Source organism: Plecotus auritus (genome assembly GCF_963455305.1).
Source record: "Plecotus auritus genome assembly, chromosome: X".
NCBI classification, from domain to species: Eukaryota; Metazoa; Chordata; class Mammalia; order Chiroptera; family Vespertilionidae; genus Plecotus; species Plecotus auritus.
In genome coordinates, this window is record NC_137784.1 from 61,481,491 (window position 1) to 61,508,092 (window position 26,602).

Genomic DNA, 26,602 nt, shown 5'->3' on the forward strand with positions numbered 1-26,602 from the left:
CTCTCACCTTCTCCCTTCCTCTCTGAAATCAATAAAGAAATATATTTTTTAAAAAGTTATTTTGGCCAAAACCGGTTTGGCTCGGTGGATAGAGCGTCAGCCTGCGGACTGAAAGGTCCCAGGTTCGATTCCGGTCAAGGGCATGTACCTTGGTTGCAGGCACATCCTCAGTGGGAGGTGTGCAGGAGGCAGCTGTTCGATGTTTCTCTCTCATCGATGTTTCTAGCTCTCTATCCCTCTCCCTTCCTCTCTGTGAAATATCAATAAAATATTTTTTTTTTTAAAAAGTTATTTTGTTTTGGTACTTATTGGACTTTGGTTTCATTTAGGAATGCCAAAGGCCACAAGTGAGTCTGTCAGGCAGCAGCTTATCATAGAATTGTGGCTTTATGAGCACTGTCTAAATGACAAAAATTGAAAGCCCATTGTCTGAGCCAGACCTGCACCGTACACCAGGAGTAAAAGCACAATCGGTTAGGACCAGTCTTTGTTCTTTTCTGAGCAAATTTTCTCAAGAGGGTAGATAAAAGACAAGGAGAGAATCAATGGTTTAAAAAAAAAGTTATGGTTGGCAAAGCTTATATACACCTAGGACAGTGGTCGGCAAACTCATTAGTCAACAGAGCCAAATATCAACAGTACAACGATTGAAATTTCTTTTGAGAGCCAAATTTTTTAAACTTAAACTTCTTCTAACACCACTTCTTCAAAATAGACTCACCCAGGCTGTGGTATTTTGTGGAAGAGCCACACTCAAGGGGCCAAAGAGCTGCATGTGGCTCGCGAGCTGCAGTTTGCCAACCACAGACCTAGGAAAAGATATTTGGGGGATATGCTCATTGATTTTTAAGCAAGAAAATCCGGTGTCTAAGGAAAAATGATACTGATTTGTCTTCTGCTTCTTGATTTCCTTACACAGGTGCTGACCCCAGCACAGAACAAAACAATTTGCCAAGCAATTCTTGACTCTGGAAAGCAATATGCCATGAAAAAGAGGAAACCATTTCCTCCGATGTATTCTTACTATGAATCTGAATACTTGGGTGAGTGAAGGTGCTGGCAAAAGATGGAGTCTCTAATATCAGCATTGACTAAAGACTGGAAAATCTGTTTTTGAAATAGCTCATCATTATTCATTTAAGTAGAAATATATTAAAATGCCATTAAAAACAAATAGTGATCAATTTTACAAATTGAAATTTAATATTTGTTTCCACAGTCTACCTGATGTAAACATAGCTATTTTAACAATTGCTTTCCTTATTCTAAGTTGTGAGTTCATTGGCCTAATTTTGCTGAGTTTGTGAACAGTTTACACACCTATTGCAAATAGTGCCTTTGTACAGGGAAATAGGATTCAGCCATTAACATTCTCAAGTTTTAATATTAGTGGATTAATAAAAGACTGCTGAATAACAATGGTGACTTTTGAGCTATGGAGCATGTAATTGAAAATTAGTTGCTCTCCTTACCTCTGAGCATAACTTGGAAGGCCTTTTGTAGATCATCTGTCTCCTTCTCCAAACTCAGACTTTATCTCTTCCCCTTGCTAGTTCTGTCCAGACTATACTTATAGTATAGTATACTATAAGCAAAATCTTCTCATACCTTAACCTTTGTGCCTGCTTATTTTGCCTAGAATGTCTGACTTCCTCTAACCCCTTCATCTATCCATAATACTTATACCCAGACTTCAAGACTCTGTTCAAACATCATTAGATCTGTTGAGAAATTTTGTGCTTTGGGGAAATGGGTTTATTGAACCCTCTCTAGAGAAATGTTCACCAGTTCAGGTTTTGCGGTGAAGCAAAATTGGCTCATATCATGTTACCCTGCCACATTTCTATTGGAGCCCTTATCACATGGACTGTACAATTAGTGGCTTACCTGTCCAACTGCCTTAATGGGCTCTGTGCACCTTCAGGATAAGGCCTTTCTTTTGTTTATCTTTGTGACCTTTACCAAGAGCCTGTACAAAATGAGGGTACCCAAATTAATGAATAAATGGCTGATAAACTATGAGCTATAGATCAGCAGTTTTCTGAGGGTTTTCTAAAATAATCTTTAAGTTCCTGTCCAACTTTCCTTAGAATCAGACCTTGAGACAAGATGTAAATGGTTTAATTGGGAGGTGATCAGAGAAAGTGTTGGTAGAAGAATGAGGCAGTGAGACAGGGTAGACAAATAAGTTAAGAGAGTATGTAGTAATGAGCAATTGTGGATAACTGAGACTCAGTGCCACTGGGGATTCTTAGAGATTTTATAGAACATGTATCATAATTGTCCCAGCTGAGAGAAACCAAGATGACGGCATAGGTAAACACCTAAACTGCTGCCTCGCACAACAGTTTCAAAACTACAACTGAAAGACAAAACGGACACATCCAGAACCACAAGAAAGCTGGCTGAGTGGAAATTCTACAACTAGAAGGAAAGAGAAAAGCACATTGAGACTCAGATGAGCTGCAAAAGGCTGAGGTACGGAGGTGCTGCACCCGTGGAGAGGACTGGCAGCAGAGTGCGTGGCTGGCTTTCTCAAGTGGGAGGGAGACAAAAGCTCCCGACTGTGCTGAACTCCAGTTCCGGGCAAGACTCTGGGATCCCAGACTCATTCGGGGGGAATCTGGACTGTCAGGAAAAGAGGAAAGCACACTGAGACTCAGGGGAGCTGTGGAAGGCAAAGGTCCGGAGGCGCACGCGCGCGGAGAGGACTCACTGCTGAGTGCACAGCTGGCTTTCTCAAGCAGGAGGGAGACGGAAGCTCCTGACTGAGCTGAACTCCAGTTGCGGGCGAGACTCTGGGAACCCAGACTCATTCGGGGAGAAACTGGACTGTCTGGCAGCAGGCGAAACTCAAGGGCGGCTTTCTCTCAGAGGTGCTTGCAGCGATTACTGAGGGACACTGAGACCCAGGGGCCTCATGGGGCAGGGCTGACGGGAAGCCAAGGCTGTCTGCTCTGCCCTGAGACTCCACCCCATCCAAGCTAAGCATGGAGACTTTTGCAATTTTGCAAGTCTTGTCTCATAAGGGTGTCTCCAGCACAGAAGTTCTCCCAGCGTAGACACAGCTGATCCTCACAGCCAATTGGCCTGGAGATCAATTCCTCCCAGTGATAACAACAACAATCAAGACTTAACTACAACAAGGCTGTGCAAACAGTCCACAAAGGGGTGCACCAAGAATGTCCACCTCAGGTAACTGGGGAGGCTGAGCCACTGGGCCCTATAGGACACCTAGCACACAAAGCTACTCTACCAACTCAGGGAAGCAGCAAAAATGCAGAGACAAAGAAACAGATCACAAATGAAAAAAATGGAGGAAAGCAAATAACTGGATATAGAGTTCAAAACCACAGTTATAAGGTTTTTCAAGAATTTCCTAGAAAAGTCCAATAAATTTAGCGAGACCCTCGAGGATATGAAAAAGGACCAACTAGAAATTAAACATACACTGACTGAAATGAAAAATATTATACAGAGAAATAACAGCAGAGTAGAAGACCGCTAGAATCAAGTCAAGCTATCAATATGTTAATTACAATTTAAAAATATTTTCTCTAAATTTGGTTGATTACTGAACTTTTGTTTTATTTATTATTTATTTATTTATTTATTTATTTATTATTTTTTAATACTCATCTAAGGATATTTTTCCATTGATTTTTTTAGAGAGAGTGGAAGGAAGGGGGAGAGACAGAGAGAGAAATATGGATGTGAAAGAGACGTGTCGATTGGTTGCAGGGTCAGGGATCAAGCCTACAACCAAAGAAAGTGTCCTGGACCAGAATCGGACCCAGGACCCCTCAGTCCTCAGGCAACACTCTATCCACTGAGCCAAACCAGCTAGGGCTGAACTGTTTTTTAAAAGAATAAATAATATGTATTTTAGGCTTTTTGGGCCCTATGGTTTCTTTCACAAATACAACTCCGCCATTGTAGCACAAAAGCAGCCATAGACAATAGATCAATGAATGAGCATGGTGTGTTTCAATAAAACTTTATTTACAGCTCTAGTCAGTTTTGCTCAGTGTAGAGGGCCCCCTGGGAAGGCACATGGACATTCTTTAAATTGTCAGCTGAGCCCGAGGCGACTGGCAGAGCCGGGTCTCAGTTACGCCCTCCCCAAGAAGGTGGGGGTGTTATCAGTACTGACTTTTACCTTTGTCTAAGTGCCAGGAAGTGGGCTTTGAGGTGTAAATCCAGTCTTGCACCTAGCACTGGGAATTTAGGGAATGAATAGGACCTGGGCCCATCCAAGCTCCTTTGATCCTAAGTTTTTCGGTGAAACCCCCTTTGTACTTTGGAATATAAATAAATGTGCTGTGTCGGCTCTGGGCGACCTGCCCCTCCATCAGAGAAAGCAGCGTCCCACCCGGCTCCCAGCTTTGCTTCTATTTCTGCCTCTTGTCTCTTTCTTTCTTTTATTTCTTAATCCCCAGCTCCTCCACTCAGGAACTGGACCTGTTCCTTTTCCGTGCTGGATGCGGAAAAGAGAGAACACCTCTACATTTGGTGCCCCGGAACAGGGACTGAGTACAGAGGCAAGAAGCGAGGGGGTCACTCCTAGAAGTGTGCGCACCACAGATTGAAGGTAAGAAGAGGAGTGTATTGTTGTGAATTGAATTGAATCAACTGGGTGTAAAATATGGGTAATTCAGGGTCTCAGGAAAGAGATCTCTACTCTCAAATGCTTAAAACTATGTTCAAAGCTCAAGGATGTTCTGTTAAGCGTAGTCAGATCCTTGAATTTTTAAGTTTTATTAATGAAACGTGCTCCTGGTTTCCCGAAGAGGGAACCGTCGATATTCAAATGTGGGAAAAGGTTGGAAAGCAGTTGCGTGACTGATACACAGCAGAAGGTCCAGAAAAGATTCCTATTCCCACGTTTACACTATGGCCATTGATTCGTGATTGTCTTGACCCTGCGCAGGCGAGTTCAAGAATGCCTAAGCAGGGTGCAGCCAAGGCTTTACAGCCTACAGTTGAGGAGGGTGAATCTCTAAAAATACCACCCCCATCCTTCGCGCCTCCTTCACCTCCTCTGCCTCCACCCGCTGCTCCTGCAGCTGCTCTTACATCTGTAGTTAAGAGCCCACCTAACAAGGATTTACCTCCTAAATATGAGCAGGAGCCAGAGATTGAGGTAAAGAGAGGCAAGCATCACCGTGAGCGGGATGATTCAGATAATGAGGAAGATCTTGATCACAGTTTTGCAAAAATGGCCCTCGCCACCTGGCCTTTATGGCTAGAAGCTGGCGCACAGCCAAATGTGAAAGTAACTCCTGCACGGATACTGTCCCCTTTACAGCAGACCTTACGGGAGGCGAGACGAGCTGGAGAGGATGTTACAGGATTTTCAATGTATCCTGTCGTAGAAAGGCCAGACCCTACCAACCCAGGGCAGATACTACGAGTGCACGAGCCTATTCCTTTTAAAATCCTCAAGGAGTTCAAAACCTCTGTTTCCATGTATGGCCCCACTTCTCCTTTTGTCTTGAGCTTGCTTGACACTGTAACTAGTGAAGCTCTGCCTCCTCTCGACTGGCAAACACTGGCTAAGGCATGTCTTTCCCCTGGAGATTATTTAATGTGGAAATCCAATTGGACTGAACTTAGTGTAGAACAAGTGGCTAGAAATCAACAGCATGGTGTGCCTATCACTCTTGAAATGTTAGTAGGAACCGGGGCATATCACAACTTACAGGCTCAGATGATGTTCCCTTTGCAAGCTTATCAGCAGATAAATATTTGTGGCACTAAGGCTTGGAGGGAGTTGCCCACTAAGGGAGAAAAAACTACGGACATTACAAAAATTATACAGGGGCCAGAGGAGCCCTATCAAGACTTTGTGGCACGGTTGCTTCAGGCGGTAGACAGAGTGGTTGGAGATCCTGATGCGGGATCTCTACTAGTGAAGCAACTGGCTTTTGAAAATGCCAATAGAACATGTCAGGAGGCTCTACGCCCCTACAGAAAAAAGGGGTCAATTCCTGAGTTCATCCGTATTTGTGCTGATATTGGGCCTGCCTATGTTCAGGGAGTGACTTTGGCTGCTGCATTGAAGGAGACTGCAGAGAGACCATTCAGGGAGCAAAGAGAAAAGAACTTGTTTCACTTGCGGGAGGCCAGTTCACTTTGCAAAGAATTGCAGGCAACGGGCTGCCTCAGGGGGACAGGGAAGTTCCACTCCTAGTCTCCCAGCTCGGCAACCAGGTCTTTGTCCTCGCTGCCGCAGGGGGAAACACTGGGCCAATGACTGCCGCTCCCAGAGGGACGTTGATGGCCAGCCTCTTGGCCCACATCAGGGAAATGGCAAGTGGGGCCGGCCACGGCCCCACCAAACAGTAGGGGCACTGTCGCTCAACCCGGCACAGCCTTCGATCGGCCCACTGTCAGGGAACTCTACCACGCCACCCCAGGGAGTGCAGGATTGGACCTTTGTCCCACCACCGAATATGTACTAACTCCCGATATGGGGCCACAAGCAATCCCTACAGGGATTTATGGACCATTACCTAAAGGCACCATGGGACTTATTTTAGGAAGAAGTAGCTTAACTATGAAAGGATTTCAAGTTTTACCAGGTGTAATAGATCAAGACTATACTGGTGAAATTAAAGTTATGGCACAAACAACAAATACCATAATTCAAATTTTTCCAGAAACTAGGATAGCCCAGATTATAATTTTGCCCTATTACACAGCAGGGAAACTTCTCTCCACAGAGCTTCGGGGAGAAGGAGGATTTGGATCCTCTAATCAAATGTACTGGGCGCAGCTAGTTAAACGAGGGGTGCCCAGAGCTAGAGTTAAAATTAAATGGGAAATTTTTCCGAGGAACAATAGATACCGGGGCAGATGTTTCCATGATTGCCTCCAGGCACTGGCCCCCTGCATGGCCTCTTAATACAGCTACTGCCAATTTGCAAGGCATTGGCCAAGTCTCTCAGCCTCAACAGAGTGTGCAGCTCATCAAATGGGAAGATTTAAAGGGAAATACAGGATATTTTACACCTTATGTGCTTGATCATTTACCTATTAACCTCTGGGGAAGGGACATTCTAGAGCAAATGGGGGTATTACTAATGAGTCCCAATGCTGTGGTTACAGCTCAAATGTTAAATCAAGGATTTTATCCCGTTAAAGGAGTAGGAAAAAAGCAGCAAGGCAGATTATCTCCTATCCCCATGTCCACCCAGCAAGGGAGAAGAGGGTTAGGATACAGGGAGCCACAGCCTTTTCATTAGGGGCCTTGGTCGTCTCTCCGACCCAGAAAAAGACTGCTGCAAAAATCACATGGCTCTCTAACGACCCTGTTTGGGTTGATCAATGGCCCCTAACTGGAGAGAAGCTTCAAGCAGCACAGCTTCTAGTACAAGAACAGCTTGAAGCTGGTCATATTGAACCTACTTATAGTCCTTGGAATACACCTATTTTCGTAATTAAGAAAAAATCAGGTGGGTGGAGACTTTTGCAAGATCTCCGAGTAATAAATAAAACCATGGAGGTTATGGGCCCCCTTCAATCGGGACTGCCCTCACCTACTGCTATTCCTCTTAATTATGAACTACTCATTCTAGATTTAAAGGATTGTTTTTTCACTATACCTTTGCATCCAAATGACTGTAAAAGATTTGCATTTAGTGTTCCTGCAATAAACTTTAAAGAGCCAGCGAAGAGATACTGCTGGAAAGTGCTGCCACAAGGAATGGCTAACAGTCCTACGCTATGCCAGGACTTTGTGGATGCAGCTATCCACCCCGTAAAGCAGCAGCACCCCCAGGCATACATCATCCATTATATGGATGACATCTTGTTGGCTCATGAGAATGTGGACACTCTTCATAAAGCTTTTGCAGACTTACAACATTCTCTCTTAACTATGGGGCTGTGTATTGCACCAGAAAAGGTACAGAGAAGTTCTCCTTTTCAATATCTAGGCAGTTTAATTGAAGGATGTACTGTGCGTCCTCAACGTTTACAAATTCGGACGGATTCATTAGTAACTTTAAATGATTTTCAAAAATTACTTGGGAACATTAATTGGGTCTGTCCCTCATTAAAATTGACTACTGCAGATTTAGCTCCTTTGTATGGTATTCTTCGAGGAGATTCCTCACCATCTTCTCCTAGACAATTAACTGCAGAAGCTGGTACTGCTTTAACCAAAGTAGAAGCTGCCCTTCAAGCTGCTCAGCTTGTAAGAGTAGATTTAACTAAACCCCTTCAGGTATTAGTTTTCCCTACTACTCACACTCCCACGGGAGTCATTTGGCAGGACCCAGGAGTAATAGAATGGCTCCACCTGGACCATTCTCCAACTAAAGTATTAACACATTTTCATGATTTGGTTTCTCAGCTCATAGCGAAAGCACGGTACAGACTAGTTCAATTAGTAGGGCAAGAGCCTTCCCTCATTATAGTGCCATTTACCACAGCACAACAAAGTTGGCTATGGCAATACTCTATTAATTGGCAAACAGCCCTTGCTAACTATCCTGGTCAAATTGGAAATCATTATCCTGCTAATAAAATTTTACAGTTTCTGTCTGTTACAACTTTTATCTTTCCAAAAATAGTTAAGCAGCAACCTCTCCCCCAAGCACTAACCGTCTTCACTGACGGGTCCAGCTCAGGGAAAGCCAGATTTCATAGTGTAAAGAGTTCTAAAGTAATTCAGACAAATTACTCTTCTGCACAACCAGTGGAAATCCAAGCTCTCATTTATGCTTTAGAAAACTTTGCCTCTGAACCGGTCAACATCTACAGTGACAGTGCTTATGTAGTTGGAATGGCTACAATTATTGAAACTGCTACCATTGGGCATACAAACTCTGAAGAGCTGTTCCATCTGTTTATCACCTTGCAAAGAGTTATTCAAAAACGGCAATTCCCGTGTTTTATTGGCCATATTAGATCCCATTCTGGTCTTCCAGGTCCTTTGGCTGCAGGTAATGAAGAAGTAGATTGTCTCGTTGCCTCAGTAGAGGAGACCACCCCATTTTCCATGGCACAGGCCTTGCATGCCCTGCATCATCAAAATGCCTCTGCCTTGTGCAAGGAATTCCACATTTCTTGAGAGCAGGCTCGCCAGATTGTCAAACAATGCCCTCAGTGTGTTATCCACCTCCCTGTGCCAGCACTAGGGGTAAACCCCCGAGGACTTAAACCTAATCAAATCTGGCAAATGGATGTTACTCATGTGTCTGAATTTGGCAGATTTCGGTGGGTCCATGTCTCTATAGACACATGCTCACGTTTCATTTTTGCTACTCCCCAAACAGGGGAAAGTGCAAAGCATGTAATTAATCACTGCCTAGTGGCTTTTCCAGTCATGGGACGGCCCCTAGAAATAAAAACAGATAATGGACCTGCATATACTAGCTCCTCCTTTCAGCGATTTTGTAAGCAATACAAAATTATGCATAAAACAGGAATTCCCTATAATCCCCAAGGACAGGCAATTGTAGAAAGAGCTAATCGAACCTTAAAAACTCAATTACAAAAACAAAAAGGGGGAGAGAGGTATAATCTTACTCCACAGAATCAGTTAAATCATGCCCTTTACACTTTAAATTTTTTAAATTGTGACGATGGTCACACAGCAGCCGAGAGGCATCAAACTCCTGGTGCCATAGCATCTGCTGGTATGGCATGATGGAAGGATTTGCAAACAGGACAGTGGAAAGGACCAGATCCAGTAATGAAGTGGGGAAGAGGCCACGTTTGTATCTTTCCAGAAGGTGCTTCTAACCCCATCTGGGTGCCAGAGCGAGCAGTGCGTCACCACCATGGACCTGGGAAAACAACTTATCCCACCATTCAAGAAGCTGAAGATCACACCGCCGGTGACAATGCCAGCTCAGCCAATGACCCCACAGAAGGAGAGAAGAGTAAGGCAGCAGGCTAAAACCACCCAGGAAGCCAGTGTCCCCACATGGGGGTCAACTGAAGAAACTGACCACCGATGCTCGGCAAATGGTGAAAGAACAGGGGGTTCAGGTAATACCCTCCAACCTTTTTCTTGCTATGATGGCACTTATCAGCTGCCAGGGAAGTATGGCTGCAGCAGAAACTTACTGGACTTATGTTCCAGACCCTCCTATGGTCAATCCAGCCACCTGGACTGGAGATTCAGTGTCAGCATTTACTAACAACACTAATATGGTCGGGGGTAGCTCCGACAAGCACATAACTCCTTCCTCCCAAGGTGATTATACTTATAATGGCTTTAGTGGGGAGCTCCCTATTTGTTTATCAAAAAGGGGGACTTCAGGATGTTTACAGCTTGGCCAAGAAAATAAGACGTCCTATGGAGGCACAAACATTGCTAACATTGAAGGCCCCTGGGATATGGGAAAATATGTTCAGACAGTTACTAAACTAGGATTTCCTAAGGTCACCCGATGGCTGTCTGATAAGCATCCCCCGCTCCCCTCCTGCCCTAATAGCACCACTACTGAGGGGAGCATTTCTCAATGGCAAGATTGTGCCAATCCAGTACCAGTGAGACATAATATTTCTGGCTCTGACTTGTATGTATTGGATTGGTCCCACAGGCTTGATGCTAAATATCCCTATCACGAGCCTATGTCACCGGGAGGTTTTGTAGGTAATGCCCTAACCACAAAAACAGGAAATTTACAGAAAGATCTGTGGCGCTTAGCCGCTGCTCTTGATTTTCTTAATTTTACTGGCTCTTTCTCAGCTAATACTAAAGGAGCATGTACATTGAGCCCTTGTTATGGCTTACGAGCCTGTGTCCAGCCCCCATATGTATTGGTGACTGGAAATGTGAATATCACTAGATTGGACACCCATTATGCTGTCCAATGCCATTACTGTAACCTTACCAGCTGTGTTTCCAGGCATAACCTGAATGAAGATATATTGATTTTAAAGCAGCCTCCTTTTATTATGCTTCCTACCAATATAACAGGAAAATGGTATCATGATGCAGGCCTCCAGGCATTGCAGGAATTACACAATCAGCTGTCCCGGGAAAAACGTGCTTTGGGACTTATTATTTTTGGTATTGTTACTCTAGTTACTGTTATTGCATCTGCTGTGACTGCTTCTCTTGCTTTGACCCAAAGCATCCAGAATGCAAAGTTTGTCAATGAATTGGCTCAGAACACCTCAACTACATTTCATGATCAAGAAGATATAGACAAATGGCTAGAAACAAAGCTAAATGCTTTGGAAGCTGTAGTGATAGGACTAGGCAATCAATTAGAAAGTATTAAGATTAGACAGCAGCTGCAATGCCATGCCGCTTTTACATATATTTGTGTGACTTCAGCCCAACATAACAGTTCTCTATGGGATTGGAATAAAATCAAGATGCACCTACAGGGAATATGGCATCATCATAATATCAGTATAGACCTAGTGCGGCTACACAAACATGTGCAAGCCATTCAGAATAGTCATGATGAAATTATATCTCCAGCAAAACTAGCAAAAGAATCGCTGGATGATTTAAAAGAATTTAATCCTTGGAATATGTTAAAAAACACTGTCTCATACCTAATTGGATTCCTTTGTGTACTACTAATCTTATGCTGCTTTTTTTCAGTCATCAGCAAGCTCCTGCGATCTCAAGTCCGAAGGGTCCAACTAGATGTCCACAGGCTGCATTTAAAAATGAAAAATGGGGGAGATGTAGAGGGCCCCCTGGGAAGGCACATGGACATTCTTTAAATTGTTGTCAGCTGAGCCCGAGGCGACTGGCAGAGCCGGGTCTCGGTTACGCCCTCCCCAAGAAGGTGGGGGTGTTATCAGTACTGACTTTTACCTTTGTCCAAGTGCCAGGAAGTGGGCTTTGAGGTGTAAATCCAGTCTTGCACCTAGCACTGGGAATTTAGGGAATGAATAGGACCTGGGCCCATCCAAGCTCCTTTGATCCTAAGTTTTTCGGTGAAACCCCCTTTGTACTTTGGAATATAAATAAATGTGCTGTGTCGGCTCTGGGCGACCTGCCCCTCCATCAGAGAAAGCAGCATCCCACCTGGCTCCCAGCTTTGCTTCTATTTCTGCCTCTTGTCTCTTTCTTTCTTTTATTTCTTAATCCCCAGCTCCTCCACTCAGGAACCAGACCTGTTCCTTTTCCGTGCTGGACGCGGAAAAGAGAGAACACCTCTACACTCAGTGGTTAGAGCATTGGCCCTCGGACTAAAGAAGGGTCATGGGTTCAATTCCATTCATGGGCCGTACCTTTGTTGCAGGCTCAATCCCTGGCCCCAGTCAGGGTACGAGTGGAAGGCAGCCAATCTATGTGTCTCTCTCACATTGATGTTTCTCTCTCTGTCTCTACCCTTCCCTTCTACTCTCTCTAAAATGAAATGGAAAAAAATATCCTTGGGTGAATATTAATTTTTAAAAAGTTTAAAAATAACTTTATTTAAGAAAACAGGCAGTGAGCCAGATTTGGCCTGCAAGCTGCTGACCTCTGCTCTAACCCATGTTTCCCAGAAGCCTAGTTTTTTGGCAACTCAACTATTATATCACTATGTGTGCTTGGAAGTAATTTGCCATTCTTTTTATTTATACTACTAGAGGCCTGGTACACAAATTTGTGCACCGGTGGGGTCCCTCAGCCTGGCCTGCACCCTCTCGCAATCTGGAACCCCTCTCGCGATGTCGAAGAACAGATTTAGGCCCAATCCCCCCAGGCCAAGCTGAGGGACCCCACCTGTGCATGGCACCAGGCTTCTAGTATGCATATAAGATCTTTGGTTAATATCTTTCCGCCCTCCCCACTCCCCCCTTCCCTCTGAGATTCATCAGTCTGTTCCATGTTTCCATGCCTGTGGTTTCTGCTCCTGTGTTGAGCATCTGACCTCTGGTGGTCAGTGCACATCATAGCTACTGGCCATCAGCCGGTCAGGCTGTTGCTTAGGCTTTTATATATATAGATGATTGTCTTTATACTAAATTAAACTGTGTGTATTAATTATGCTTTGTTTGTCAATATAGGAACAGGTTGTAGCCTATCATCCATTCTCCAGGTGCTTCTTTCTTACTATGAGCACATCAAGCCCTCAGATCAGAAGCTGGTATGGCAGAGTGTGGACTTCCTCATGGAGCAGGAACAGAACTGCAACTGGCCACCTGAGCTTGGCAAGGCCATTGAGAGAGAGAATGAGCTGGTGCACTGGTGCCATGGCGCCCCAGGTCTCACACTCATTATTAACTGAAAACATTGCCTTTCATCAAGCTTAGATAAAGAAAGGTGTCTTTTCTGAAAAGTGAGGTTATTTCTTATCTTGTGTCATTACTACATGAGATAAAAAGGTCAATATGAAAAATTTTTTAAATGTTATTTATTAAATTGATTGGGCTGACATTGGTAAACATGAACATATAGGTTTCATGTGTTGATTTTTATGTTATAAGATCTTTATATTGCACCATGTAGCCACCACCCAAAGTCAAATCTTCTCCTGTCACTTCATTTTAGGACTCCCTTCTCCCCCCATCCCCTTCTCTCTGGCAACCACCACTCTGCTGTTTGTGTTCATAAGCTTCAATTTTATGTCACACATATGAGTGAAATTATATGGTTCTTAGCTTTTTCTGTCTAACTTACTTCACTTTTCATAATGTTCTCAAGGTCCATTCATGTTGTTGCAAATGGTGCTATTTCATCCTTTCTTATGGCCGAGTAGTATTCCATTGTGTGTATGTACCAGATCTCTTTTATCCAATCCTCTATCACAAGACAGTGTGGCATATACTTTTTCTCATTAAATGCAATTAAGTATAGTAGGCATATTCATATGACCTCGTCATAGCCTTGATGATTCTGAAATACAGGACAAAAGTCATTTAAAAACCATTGTTAACGTAAAAAAACAACAACATTGAAACCTGTAAAGAATTTTTGTGAGTTTATTTGAGCCAAACTGTCAATATATGCCGGGAAGCAGAACCTCAATGAATTGAGATAATGCTCCAGAGAATGCTTGGGAAATTTGCACTAGTTGAGAATTTATACATTGCAAACAAAGGAGGGTCATAGGTGGGTTACATGAAATTTATTGGTGATAGATTAAGGAGGTGGGATAAAGCAAAACGGGGGAAACACCTGGGATTGGATAAGAAGTAAAATGATGGACACATACTTAGGTGGGTGCAGGAACAATTAACATGATAATGAAGGAATTTGTGGTATCTGTCCTGGCACCTACCACATTTGGTTGTGCCCCAGGGGCTCCAGAAAAAGGGAAGTTACAAGTTACCCAGACATTTCAAGGGTATGTTATCATAGATGCAAAAAGACAGATAGGCTCAGTTAAGGTAAAGGTTGACCTTGTCAGTGAAGATACTAGCCTAGGATGTAACTGCCCACCATAACTGCATTTAGTTAAAGTTTAATTTCAGACCATCCTTTGTGGTTACTTTAGGTCTCTGAGTTTGCAAGACTGCTATGCAGGCCTTCCCTGAGTTTGTCAGGTCAGCATGTGGCCCCTTTTGTCCACACCATTAAAACAAATTCTGTGGCTAAAATAAACTCTATATTGCATTATGTTACATCATCACTGTGGTAACACCAACAGGGCATTTCCTTTCCTCTGTGTGAAACACAGGTGTGGCTGTTTTTAAAAATAATTTCATAAGGACACTTGGGTAGGTAACTTTGAACTGAGAATAAGAAGGGCTTGTGTAGTACAGATGTCACTGTTACCAAGCTTTGTAGTGCAATGCAATACCTGACTCCACGAAATTACTGATCACAGGATGGACCTGCCTGATGATCCCCAGTATGTTGAAACTGTATGTGCCAAGTCTGGCTGTCACAAGGCTGTGCTAAATTGCATGTTTTCAAATATCTAGTCTCTAAAATCATAGTTCTTACCTAATAATTCCTTTCTCTAATTGTCTTTGGCAAAGGCATATATTGTTGCTGACTCGGGATTTTTTTATTAATATTATCATCACTGCACCTTAGCATTCCCATGATGAAATGTCACAGTTCCCATAAAAATCAAAGAAATCCAACATTCCTTCCTTTTAGACTAATCAGTCTTATTGTGGATTTCATTAGGTCTGGTTAGGAGACAACAGATTTAGAAGAATTCCAAGGTTCCTTCCATGTACCATTCCATGACCCAAACTGCAGGAAGAGGACATTTCTCTCTTGCCAGAACCATAGGATCAATACCTATTAGCTGTCTGGGATTAATGGCCTGGTATAGTAATTGGACCATCTCATCCCTTCTTCCTTCCACATCTCTCATCTTCACTGTGTTGGGATGAGAAATGAGACATTACAGGGTCAGTAGACATTTGTGAACCCCTTGCCATATGTTACAAACTAGGAGAGCAAAATTGAACAAGAAAGAGGTCCAGCCCTTGGGAAATTTGCACTATGTGAGGCAGATATGCACACAGAAAATTTTAATATGATACTATATAAGTGCTAAGGTTTGTAGAGGGAGTGATAAGAGCTCAGAGAAGGGATTCCTGGTGTTCCTCCAGGTTCAGGGAACGGTTCCTGAAGGAGGTGATACCTGAGATAAGTTGACCAGGCCAAGAAAGGAGGAAAATTTGTTTCAATAAAAGTTAGTCAGGGGCATGAGACCACATAGTGAAGGAACAGGAACTATGAATAGCTTAGTTTTACCAAAGTGGAAAGCATTAAGTAGGGAATAGAGGGAAAAAATGAGAACAGAGTAGGGAGCTGGGTCACAAAGGGGTTTCTGTGTCTCATCTGGAGACTAGCTTCACCTGGATTTTGAGGGGAAGCTAAGAGGCACAGATTACACCACAGAAGTGGTTTGTCTTGAGGCTAATCTTCTGTAACCCTGTGTCAGTCATTGGCTCAAATCTGCTGGGGGATGGGCACATAGCCTAGCCAGGGGTCCTCAAACTATGGCCTGCGGGCCACATGCGGCCTGCTGAGGACATTTATCCGGCCCACCGGGTGCTGCTGCCTGTCCTGCTTAGCAGCCGACCCGTCCCGGGCCAGCAGTGCGCATAGGAATTTGTTCATAGATTTTTTAAAAAACTATAGTCCGGCCCTCCAACGGTCTGAGGGACAGTGAACTGGCCCCCTGTTTAAAAAGTTTGAGAACCCCTGGGCACCTAGCCTCCCATTTGGCTGAGGGCAAATCTTCCAAGAAGAGGGAAGCTGTGAACTTTGTTAGCAGCCAGCTCATAGCAACTGGGAGATGGGTGCACCTGCTGGCAAGGTCAAGGGGATCGAGCAGAGCACCAAGGGCCTTCAATTCACCTGGCTAATTTCTCCTCAACCTTTGGTACTCAGGCTAGATGGTGCCACTCCCCCTCATGGGCCTTTCATACCTGCAAGTGTGGGTTAGGAGCCTTCCTGTGTGCTTCAACATTTCCCCCTTCATATAGCCAAAGCCTAATTAATGCCTCTAATTAGGTGGTATACACCATGAAGGCAGAAACTTTTTAAAACCTTAGCATATACTACAGTGCCTGGCATATAGTATGTATTCAATGAATATCTAAACAGCCACCAAATCCTGTGAGCTGTTTCATTAGCCTCTTTGCCATCTTTCTGCCAACATGATAGTTCATAGCTACCCCATTGCCCTTCTTTACGTATCTCCTGACACCAGTGTGGGCCATTTTGTCTATAATACAAATCACATTATTAAAAATAAAAAGCAGCCAATTCCCAACCAAAACACTCCCACTGGTTAGTTTCCTGTTGCGCACAGAATACAGTCCAAATGCCTAATTTGATTTGTAAGACCATTCCTAATGTGAACCTAGTCTACCCTTCCAACCCTCTGTCCTGTTGGTTAGAATACTACTCCACTGGTCTTCATGTAGCTTTTTTGTCCAGGCTCTGAATCTTTGCCCTTGCTGATCTTGTTGCCTAAAATGCTTTCTCCCTAACCTTGGGCCTGGAATTTCCTATGCATCCTACAAAGTCCTGAAAAAAGCCATACTTCACCTGACTGTCTCCCTCAGGGAACTTGCACTTTTCCGGTCCCTCTAGTATAATTGACAGTACCATTCATTTTATTCTCCAAAAGCATAATGAACTACATGTCCTATTATGTGTTAGTCACATGTATATAATTTTCTCTCCCTTTCTAGACACTGCCTTTCTGAAGGGCAAGAGTCATGTTTAGCACTTATTTTGTATCACCCAGGGCCAGGACTTGCTACATAATTTGAAAATGACTTTAAAAATTATTAAGAATTTCAAGATGGCAATAGCAGAGCATTCAACATAGCATCAGATCCTTGTGAGACTGTACAGATCACATGCCCATGAAGCCAGTCATGCTATGCATACAGTAGATAATCAATGAACACTTTCAAATGAACGGATACAGTGAATGAATATATAGGGTGTTCCCCAAAATGTGTACACACTCTTTGAATAATTGTAAGGGCAGTTTTCATTGAAATACATTTCATTTTCAAAATTGAGCTATCAGCTGTTTAAGTGTGTATACATATTTTGAGACACCCTGTATATATAACTAAATAAGTTCATTTCTTTTAAAATCATCTTTTAGTCAGCGGGAGACACTTTGTTCCTAAAACTGAAGAACAATTCTATAGATGACCATTTTCAGTGGTTGATTGGAAAGCATTAGATGAAAAAAGCCTGTTATGTAAGTGTTAATCATAGGGAGTGTTAAAGGATAAATTTTAAAAGAGAATAAAGTCATGAGTCTCAGACAAATATAAAATAAACATGTGAATGATTTTATATGCTCATTAATTTATAAGGCAACCAGAAAGGTATTACAACTGGCTCAAAGGAAAATCCAAAAAGCAGATATATTTATAGGCCATTAGGAATGCTGACATGAATTTGTTTAGTAGATGCAAAACTTGCTGCTTCCACAAAGGCTGAGGAAAGTCAATCCAACCTCTATCAGGCAGAATTTGAGTTTCTAGGGACAGGATTTCTTTATATATTGCTACCAGTTTTCTACACAGTAATCCTATTTCTGCAGAATTTTAAAGAGCCCAGTCAAAGAAAATGAAAGGTACAAAGAATCTTGATGAGTTAGTAAAATACTTCCAGTCTTTTCTACTTTATATAAGAACTAGAGGCTCGGTGCACGAAATTCGTGCACATGGGGGGTGTCCTTTAGCCCAGCCTGCACCCTCTCCAATCTGGGACCCCTCAAGGGATGTCCGACTGACCATTTAGGCCTGATCCTGGTGGGATCAGTACTAAACGGGCATTCGGATATCCCTCTCACAATCCAGGACTGCTGGCTCCCAACTGCTCGCCTGACTGCCTTCCTGATTGCCCCTAACCACTTCTGCCTGCCAGCCTGATCACCCCCTAACCACTCCCTTGCCAGCCTGATTGATGCCTAACTGCTCCCCTGCCAGCCTGATTGCACCTAACTGCCCTCCCCTGCAGGCCTGGTCACCCCTAACTGACCTCCCCTGCAGGCCTGGTATCCCCCAACTGCTCTCACCTACAGGCCTGGGTCCCCCCCAGCTGCCCTTCCCTGCAGGCCCGGTCACCCCCAACTTCACTCCTCTGCTGGCCTGGTCACCCCTAACTGCCCTCCCCTGCAGGCTTGATCGCCCCCAACTGCCCTCCCTTGCAGGCCTGGTCCCTCCCAACTGCCCTTTTCCGATGGCCTGATCACCCACAACTGCCTTCCCTTGCAGGCCTGGTCCCTCCCAACTGTCCTCCCCTGATGGCCATCTTGTGGTGGCCATCTTGTGTCCACATGGGGGCAGGATCTTTGACCACATGGGGGCAGCCATCTTGTGTGTTGGAGTGATGGTCAATCTGCATATTACTCTTTTATTAGATAAGATAGAGGTCTGGTGCATGGGTGGGGACCAGCTGGTTTGCCCTGAAGGGTGTCCTGGATCAGGGTGGAGGTTCCTTTGGGGCATGGGGCAGCCTGGGCGAGGGGCCTGTGGTGGTTTGCAGGCCAGCCATGCCCCCCGGCGACCCAAGCGGAGGCCCTGGTATCTGGAATTTATTTATCTTCTACAATTGAAACTTTGTAGCCTGGAGTGGAGCCAAGCCTTCTGCTCCCTCCGTGGGGGCAGCCATTTTTGTTGGGATTTATTTATCTTCTATAATTGAAACTTTGTAGCCTGGAGTGGAGGCCTGGGCTGGCAAGGGCAGGCAGAAAGCTTGGCTTCCTCCATTGCCGGGGAAACCCAAGCCTCCCTCCTACTCTCTGTGGCTGCAGCCATCTTGGTTGGGTTTATTTGCATATTCATTCCTGATTGGCTGGTGGGTGTGGTTTGTGGGCTTGGCTTGTGGGTGTAGCGGAAGTACGGTCAATTTGCATATTACTCTTTTATTAGATAGGATAAGGAAGGCCATGCAGGAGAGAGTGATCTTGGGTAACTAATCTCCTCTATGAATATGAGCACCAAAAACTTAAGGGACATGTTTCTATTAATAGTTGTCACTTCTCTTATTCCTGTTCCTGCCTGTGTAATTGAGATTGCCTCTGTTGAGAAGTTTTGAAAGAAAATGTTCTTCCTTGGAACAATCAAGTTGAGAAGAACTAATTTCATAGCTGCAGTAGAAGTCTTGGCTAAGTCATTTGGGATCATTATTATTTTTGTCAGGACTACCAGTTTTGCTCTTCAAAGGTGTATAGTTATAAGTACTTTAACATTACAAATTCTGAACCTTGGAGAAGGAGGAGAATGGGCAAACCATAAATATTTAGCCATTCCAAATAGCCAGATATGCATAATACTTACCATAGTATGCATTATTAAATATTTATAAACTAGAGACCTGGTGCACGAAATTCGTGCAGGGAAGGGTACCCTCAGGCCAGCCTGCACCCTCTCCAATCTGGGACGCGTTGGGGGATGTCCAACTGCCAGTTTAGGCCCGATCCCTCACAAAATCCTGGACCGCTGGCTTTTAAATGCTCACCTGCCTGCCTGCCTGGTTGCTCCTAACTACCGCCTCCCCCCCACCCCTCGCTGGCCTGGTCACCCCTTAATGCCCCCCCTGCCAGCATAGTTGCCCCCAACAGCCTCCCCTGCTGGCCTAGTCTTCCCTCACTGTCCCCCATGACAGCCTAATTGCCCCCAACTGCCCCCCTGCCACCTGGTCAACCCCAACCGCACACCTCCTGCCAGCCTGTTCTCCCCAACTTCCCCCCGCCAGCCTAATGGCCCCCAACTGATCCCTCTGCCAGCCTGGTCTCCCCTCACAGCCCCACCGCCAGCCTGGTCACCCCACACAGCCTGCTGTTCAGTCGTTTGATCATCCCTCATTAACACTCTGCTGACCTCGTCACCCCACTCAGCCTGCTTGTTCAGCCATTTGGTCATCCCTCACTAACCCCCCCTGCCGGCCTGGTGGCCCCACGCAGCCTGCTTGTTCAGTTGTTTGGTCATCTCTCACTAACCCCCCTGCCGGCCTGGTTGCCCCATGCAGCCTGCTTGTTCAGTCGTTTGGTCTCCCCTCACTAACCCCCCTGCCAGTCTGGTCACCCCACACAGCCTGCTGTTCAGTCATTTGGTAGTCCCTCACTAAACCCCTGCTGGCCTGGTCACCCCATGCAGCCTGATGTTCAGTCATTTGGTCTTCCCTCACTAATGCCCCTGCCGGCCTGGTCGCCCCACGCAGTCTGCTTGTTCAGTCATTTGGTCATCCCTCACTAACCCCCCCTGCTGGCCTGGTTGTAGGCAGCCATCTTGTGACAGTGTGATGGCCAATTTGCATATTACCTCTTTATTATATAGGATTATGAATTTTTATCAATCCATGTAATTTTTGTTTTTTCTCCATGGATTAACACCACAATGTAATTCAAACAACTTAAAATAAATTTCACAGGTAAAATAAGACTCCCTTATAGGAAATTCTATAGCCTTGCTATTCAAAATGTGGTCTCCAGCAGTACACTTGTTAGAAATGCAGTATCTCAGGCCCCATCTCAGACCTAGAAGAATAGAATGGATATTTTACCAATACACTGGTGATTTGTGAGCCTTTTACAGTTTGAGAAGTTCTGCTCTATAGTATTAAAAACTGAAAGTAACCTCTAATGTCTTGGATATTTTCACAGGCATTGCCTATCTGTTTGCAAAGCTTATCTGGTTTCCAAGAAACCATAGTACCTGGACACATGTATCTGGTGTGCGGAACTCACATGGCAGAAGGGCCTGCTAAAGAAGGGGCCAGGAATTTGCCACAGTGTAGCTGAAAGTGCCTATGTCTTCCTGTTATTTTATCAGCTCACAGGAAACTCTAAATATATCTACCGAGCCCAAAGGTCAGCCATTCTTCACATGTATTTTTTGCAGATAATAATTTAACTGACATTCTGAATAGGTAATAGAGTTATATAGTTTAAAAATGTAAAAATAATACATCAACTATGCACTCTAAACAAATGCTTAACAGTATTATGTATACTGTTTGCAACCTATGTTTAAGGGATCCCTTTTCAGTTTGTATAGATCTATCTCATAATTTTAATGACTATATAGTTACTAACTATAGATGTACCATGATTAATTTAACCAATCTTTAAGTAGTGGACATTTGTACATATTCAGTCTTCACTAATACAAACTAAATTGTCCCAAATATTCAGTACATACTAGTACATTTCTATGCACTTGTGCAAGCATTTCTTTTTTTTTTTTTTGCAAGCATTACTTGTAAGAGAAATTTTAGAATTGAAGTCATTAGACCCACTTTATTTCTAGCTCATTTTTTGCCCATTTTTCCTATTATGATGTTTATATTGAAGATTGTAACTCTTTGTCAGTATACTCTGTCAATACTTTCCTACTTTGTTATTTATCTTTCAATTTAGTTCATGGTCTTCCAGCAGACCAAAATTTTAAGTATTTTTCTTGTCAGAGTTGTCGAAGTTACAAGATTTCTGAATTTTGTGTTTTTCTTAAAAAGACCTTTTCCACTCTAAGATTATAAAAAAGGGGAAAATATTAATTTACATTGATATATGGGTTTGTTTCTGGACTTTCTATATTTTATCATTCATTTATTTCTAATTTTTCTTAGCTACTCTCTCATTCTTCCAATTGTACTTTAGAATTCATTTTTCAAGTTAAAATAAATCCTATGACAATTTGATTAGAATTTAAATGAATTAATAGGTTACTTTAGTTAGAATTAACATTTTTAGAATACTGACTTTTTCCATCCAGGAATCTGGTATGTTGTATATTTATTGCAATTTTTAAAAATGTCATTTGGTAAAGTTTTGATCTTATGAAGATCATGTCTATTTCTTGTTACTTTTATTCCTAGTGTTTTATTTCCAAGTTTGTTATGGGAATCATTTCCTCTACTATATTTTCATGTCATTTATTACTGGTATTTATGAAAGCATTTTAAAACATACATATTATTGCAGTTTAGCAATCTAAGAGGCATTTCTTTCACATAAATCTGCATTTCATCTTATAACCACCTTAGCTTTGATAAATATCATAATGATACATCTGCCCACTTTACTGAACTACATTACTGTTTCTATGAGATTTACATTATATTTAACTGGGTTTTCTAAATAGACATTCATATTATCTGCAAATAATTAAAATTTTGTTACTTCCTTTCTCATATATATATATATATATATATATATATATATATATATATACTCTTTTTATAAAAATGTCTTATTACAGAGAAACCAAGATGGCGGCATAGGTAAACACCTGAACTTGCAGCCTCGTACAACCACTTCAAAACTACAACTAAAAGACAAAACGGACATCATCCAGAACCACAGGAAGGCTGGCTAAGTGGAAATTCTACAACTAGAAGGGAAGAGAAAAGCACACTGAGACTCAGAAGAGCTGCAGAAGTAAAGTGCAGAGGTATGGAGGCATGTGCATGGAGAGGGCTGGCAACTGAGTACACGGCTGGCTTTTTCAATCCGCAGGGAGACACAAGCTCCCAACTGCTCTGAACTCCAGTTCCGGGCAAGACTCTGGGGACCCAGACTCATACAGGGAGAAACTGGACTGTCTGGCAGCAGGCAGAATGTGAGGGCTGCTTTCTCTCAGAGGTTCTTGCAGCAATTACTGAGGGACACTGAGACCCAGAGGCCTCTTAGGGCAGGGCTGACAGGAAGCCATTGCTGTTTGCTCCACCCTGAGACTCCGCCTCATCAAGCTGTGCACAGAGGCTTTTGCATATGAATGGCCTGGTCCTTTGAAATCTGAACTTACCTAACAAACTGTAGCTGAGTCAGAGAGACCAAGAACATCCAAAAGAAGGCCCAAGGCCGCACAGCAGCTTGCATTGCTTCACAACTGGGCCTCATCTGGGCACCTCCAAAACCCAAAGAAGAGAAATCTGCAGATCTCTCTGTAGCTCCTGCTGGGTGGCCTCAGGCAGAGGCTAAATTAGCACCTCCTTGGAGATCCAAGAGCCAGTGTACCCAGGGGTCAGAGTAGGACCATCCAGATTACAACTCCTCAAATCCATAAGGGACACACTCAGGGGGCAGGCTCAGTGAGCACCAAAGCCCCACTGAAGCAAGTCTTGCCTCATAAGGGTGTCTCCAGCACAGAAGTTCTCCCAGCGTAGACACAGCTGATCCTCACAGCCAATTGGCCTGGAGGTCAATTCCTCCCAGTGATACCAACAGCAGTCAAGGGTTAACTACAAGACTGTGCACACAGCCCACAAAGGGGTCCACATCAGGTAACTGGGGAGGCTGAGGGACTGGGCTCTATAAGACACCTAGCACACAAAGCCACTCTATCAACTCAGAGAAACAGGCAAAATGTGGAGACAAAGAAACAGGTCACAAATGAAAGAAATTGAGGAAAGCAAACTACGAGATATAGAGTTCAAAACCACAATACCTGGACACATGTATCCAGTTATAAGGTTTTTCAAGAATTTTCTACAAAAGGCTGATAAATTTAGTGAGATCCTTGAGGATATGAAAAAGGACAAACTAGAAATTAAGCATACACTGACTGAAATAAAAAATAATATACAGAGATCCAACAGCAGACTAGATGATCCCAAGAATCAAGTCAAAGATTTGAAATACAAAAAAGCAAAAAACACCCAACCGGAAAAGCAAAAAGAAAAAAGAACTCAAAAGTAGGAAGATAGTGTAAGGAGCCTCTGGGACAACTTCAAGCGTACCAACATCCGAATTATGGGGGTGCCAGAAGAAGAGAGCGAGCAAGATATTGAAAACCTATTTGAAGAAATAATGACAGAAAACTTCCCCTACCTGGTGAAAGAAATAGACTTACAAGTCCAGGAAGTGCAGAGAACTCCAAACAAAAGGAATCCAAAGAGGACCACACCAAGACACATCATAATTAAAATGCCAAGAGCAAAAGACAAAAAGAGAATATTAAAAGTAGCAAGAGAAAAACAGTTAGTTACCTACAAGGGAGCACCCATACGATTGTCAGCTGATTTCTTAACAGAAACTATGCGGACCAGACGGGAGTGGCAAGAAATATTCAAAGTGATGGATAGCAAGAACCTACAGCCAAGATTACTCTACCCAGCAAAGCTATCATTCAGAATTGAAGGGCAGATAAAGAGCTTCACAGAGAAGAAAAAGCTAAAGGAGTTCATCACTGCCAAACCAGTATTATATGAAATGCTGAAAGGTATTCTTTAAGAAGAGGAAGAAGAAGAAAAAGGTAAAGATAAGAATTATGAACAACAAATACATATCTATCAACAAGTGAATCTAAAAATCAAGTGAATAAAAAATCTGATGAACAGAATAATCTGGTGAATATAATAGAATCAGGGACATAGAAGGGGAAAGGGGTGTGGGGGGTGTGGGAAGAGACTGGACAAAAAACATACACCTATGGATGATGTCACTGGGGGTGGGGTGAGGGCAGGTGGTGGGGTGGGAACCGGGTGTAGGTGAGCTATGGGTGGGGGGGAGAGGAACAACTGTAATAATCTGAATGATAAAGATTTAATTTTAAAAAATAAAAAAATATATATAATTAAAAAAATATTTTATTGCATGGGTCAGAATCTCTAAATCAGTGTTCAATAATAAGAGGGATAGTAAACGGCCTTGCCTTTATGTTGATTTAATTAGGAATACTTTTCTGTATCACAGAGATCTTTTAAATTTTCTTCTTATGATGTACTAGAGACCTGGCGCACGAAATTCGTGTGTGGGTATGGTCCCTAGGCCTGGCCTGTGATCCGAGCCATCTTCCCCAGCTGCCTGCAGCCGGCCCCGCCCCCCTGCCATCACCCACCCCCGGTTCCCCATTCGCCATCAGGTGATTGGTGCTTGATGGCCAGGGGAAGGGACCACAAGGTGGTCAGTGTGCCTCATATTGACTGGTCCAGCAGTCATTCTGATCATTCTGCTGTTAAGGTCAATTTGCATATTACCTTTTTTTAAAAATATATATTTTATTGATTTTTTACAGAGAGGAAGGGAGAGGGATAGAGAGTCAGAAACATCGATGAGAGAGAAACATTGATCAGCTGCCTCCTGCACACCCCCTACTGGGGATGTGCCTGCAACCAAGGTACATGCCTTTGACCGGAATCGAACCTGGGACCCTTGAGTCCGCAGGCCGACGCTCTATCCACTGAGCCAAACCGGTTAGGGCGCATATTACCTTTTTATTATATAGGATATTCATGTCAGATTATGACATGCCTCTTTTCATGATAACTCAGTGGCTTTCCATTTGACTCAGAGTAAAATCCAAAGTCTATCCTTTGAGCAAAATGCCCTACAGGATTTGCCTCCCTTTGCCTCTCTGATACCATGCCCTATTTACTCTTCTTCTTAGTTGTTTCCACCATAGTAGCTTCCTTGTGATTTTGTTAGGATGCCAGGTACAATCTACCTCGATGCCTTTGAAATTTGGTTAATTCTACCTGTAATACTCACTTTCTACATATATCTTCCAGTGCCCTCACTTCATTTAGAACTTCACTCAAAAGTAATTTTCTCTGAGAGGCCTTCCTAAGCCAACTTATCTAATATTCAGTGTTAAACATAAAATATCCTTTATGATATTTGTGTGTATGCACTGAAGAAAAAAAATACTAACTTATGTAAGTCCTCTGTTTGAAGCTCCATTGTTAGGAATTCTGTTAACATAGTTTTATTCATGACTCCCTAATCTGTTCAGGTTGCAGCCTGACCCTTAATTTCCCAAATGTAGAAAAAGAAAGTCATTTTGGATCTTATCTAGGTTAATGCTATATCACCTTTGGGATAAATTTCATCAGAGGTTGTCAAGCCCTAGAAAGTCTATTTAAAAAGTCAGAACAATCCTTTATTTTTCTGGCAGACCAGTTCTAGCTTACTGAGTCTTAGTTATAAGGTTCTGGAGTCTAGGCCCCTTTTGACAAGTTAAATTTCTCACAGTCATAGAATGAAAATTGTCAGGTAATACCTGAATATTATGTGAACATTACATTTAATTGCACAGAATACTAAAATTTCCACTTTATTGTAATTCAAAGTTAAATATGGTTTGGCCCAAAATGGGGAGACTTGTTTCATTTTGGCAGTTCCTAAGACAGTAATGTCAAACAATATGTACGTCTGAATAAATATTACTTGGTCATCACCTGTTACTCTTAACCAACAGTTGGAATTGATGGCCACAGAAAAATATTTAGCAACCTTTTCCTTCT

The 26,602-nt window shown here is 43.1% G+C and overlaps 1 protein-coding gene across 1 annotated transcript in view; it reads left to right on the plus strand.

Annotated features, from left to right (window-relative positions):
* Positions 1–404: 404 nt before the first annotated feature.
* The window catches only part of LANCL3 (LanC like family member 3), a gene marked incomplete at both ends in the record, with an annotated part of 29,249 nt that continues 3,051 nt past the window's right edge, over positions 405–26,602 (plus strand). Inside the window, 6 exon segments of the mRNA XM_080653092.1 lie at positions 405–473; positions 920–1,043; positions 12,979–13,176; positions 21,021–21,035; positions 21,038–21,066; positions 21,070–21,227. Coding sequence (XP_080509218.1) covers positions 405–473; positions 920–1,043; positions 12,979–13,176; positions 21,021–21,035; positions 21,038–21,066; positions 21,070–21,227 — 593 coding nt within the window.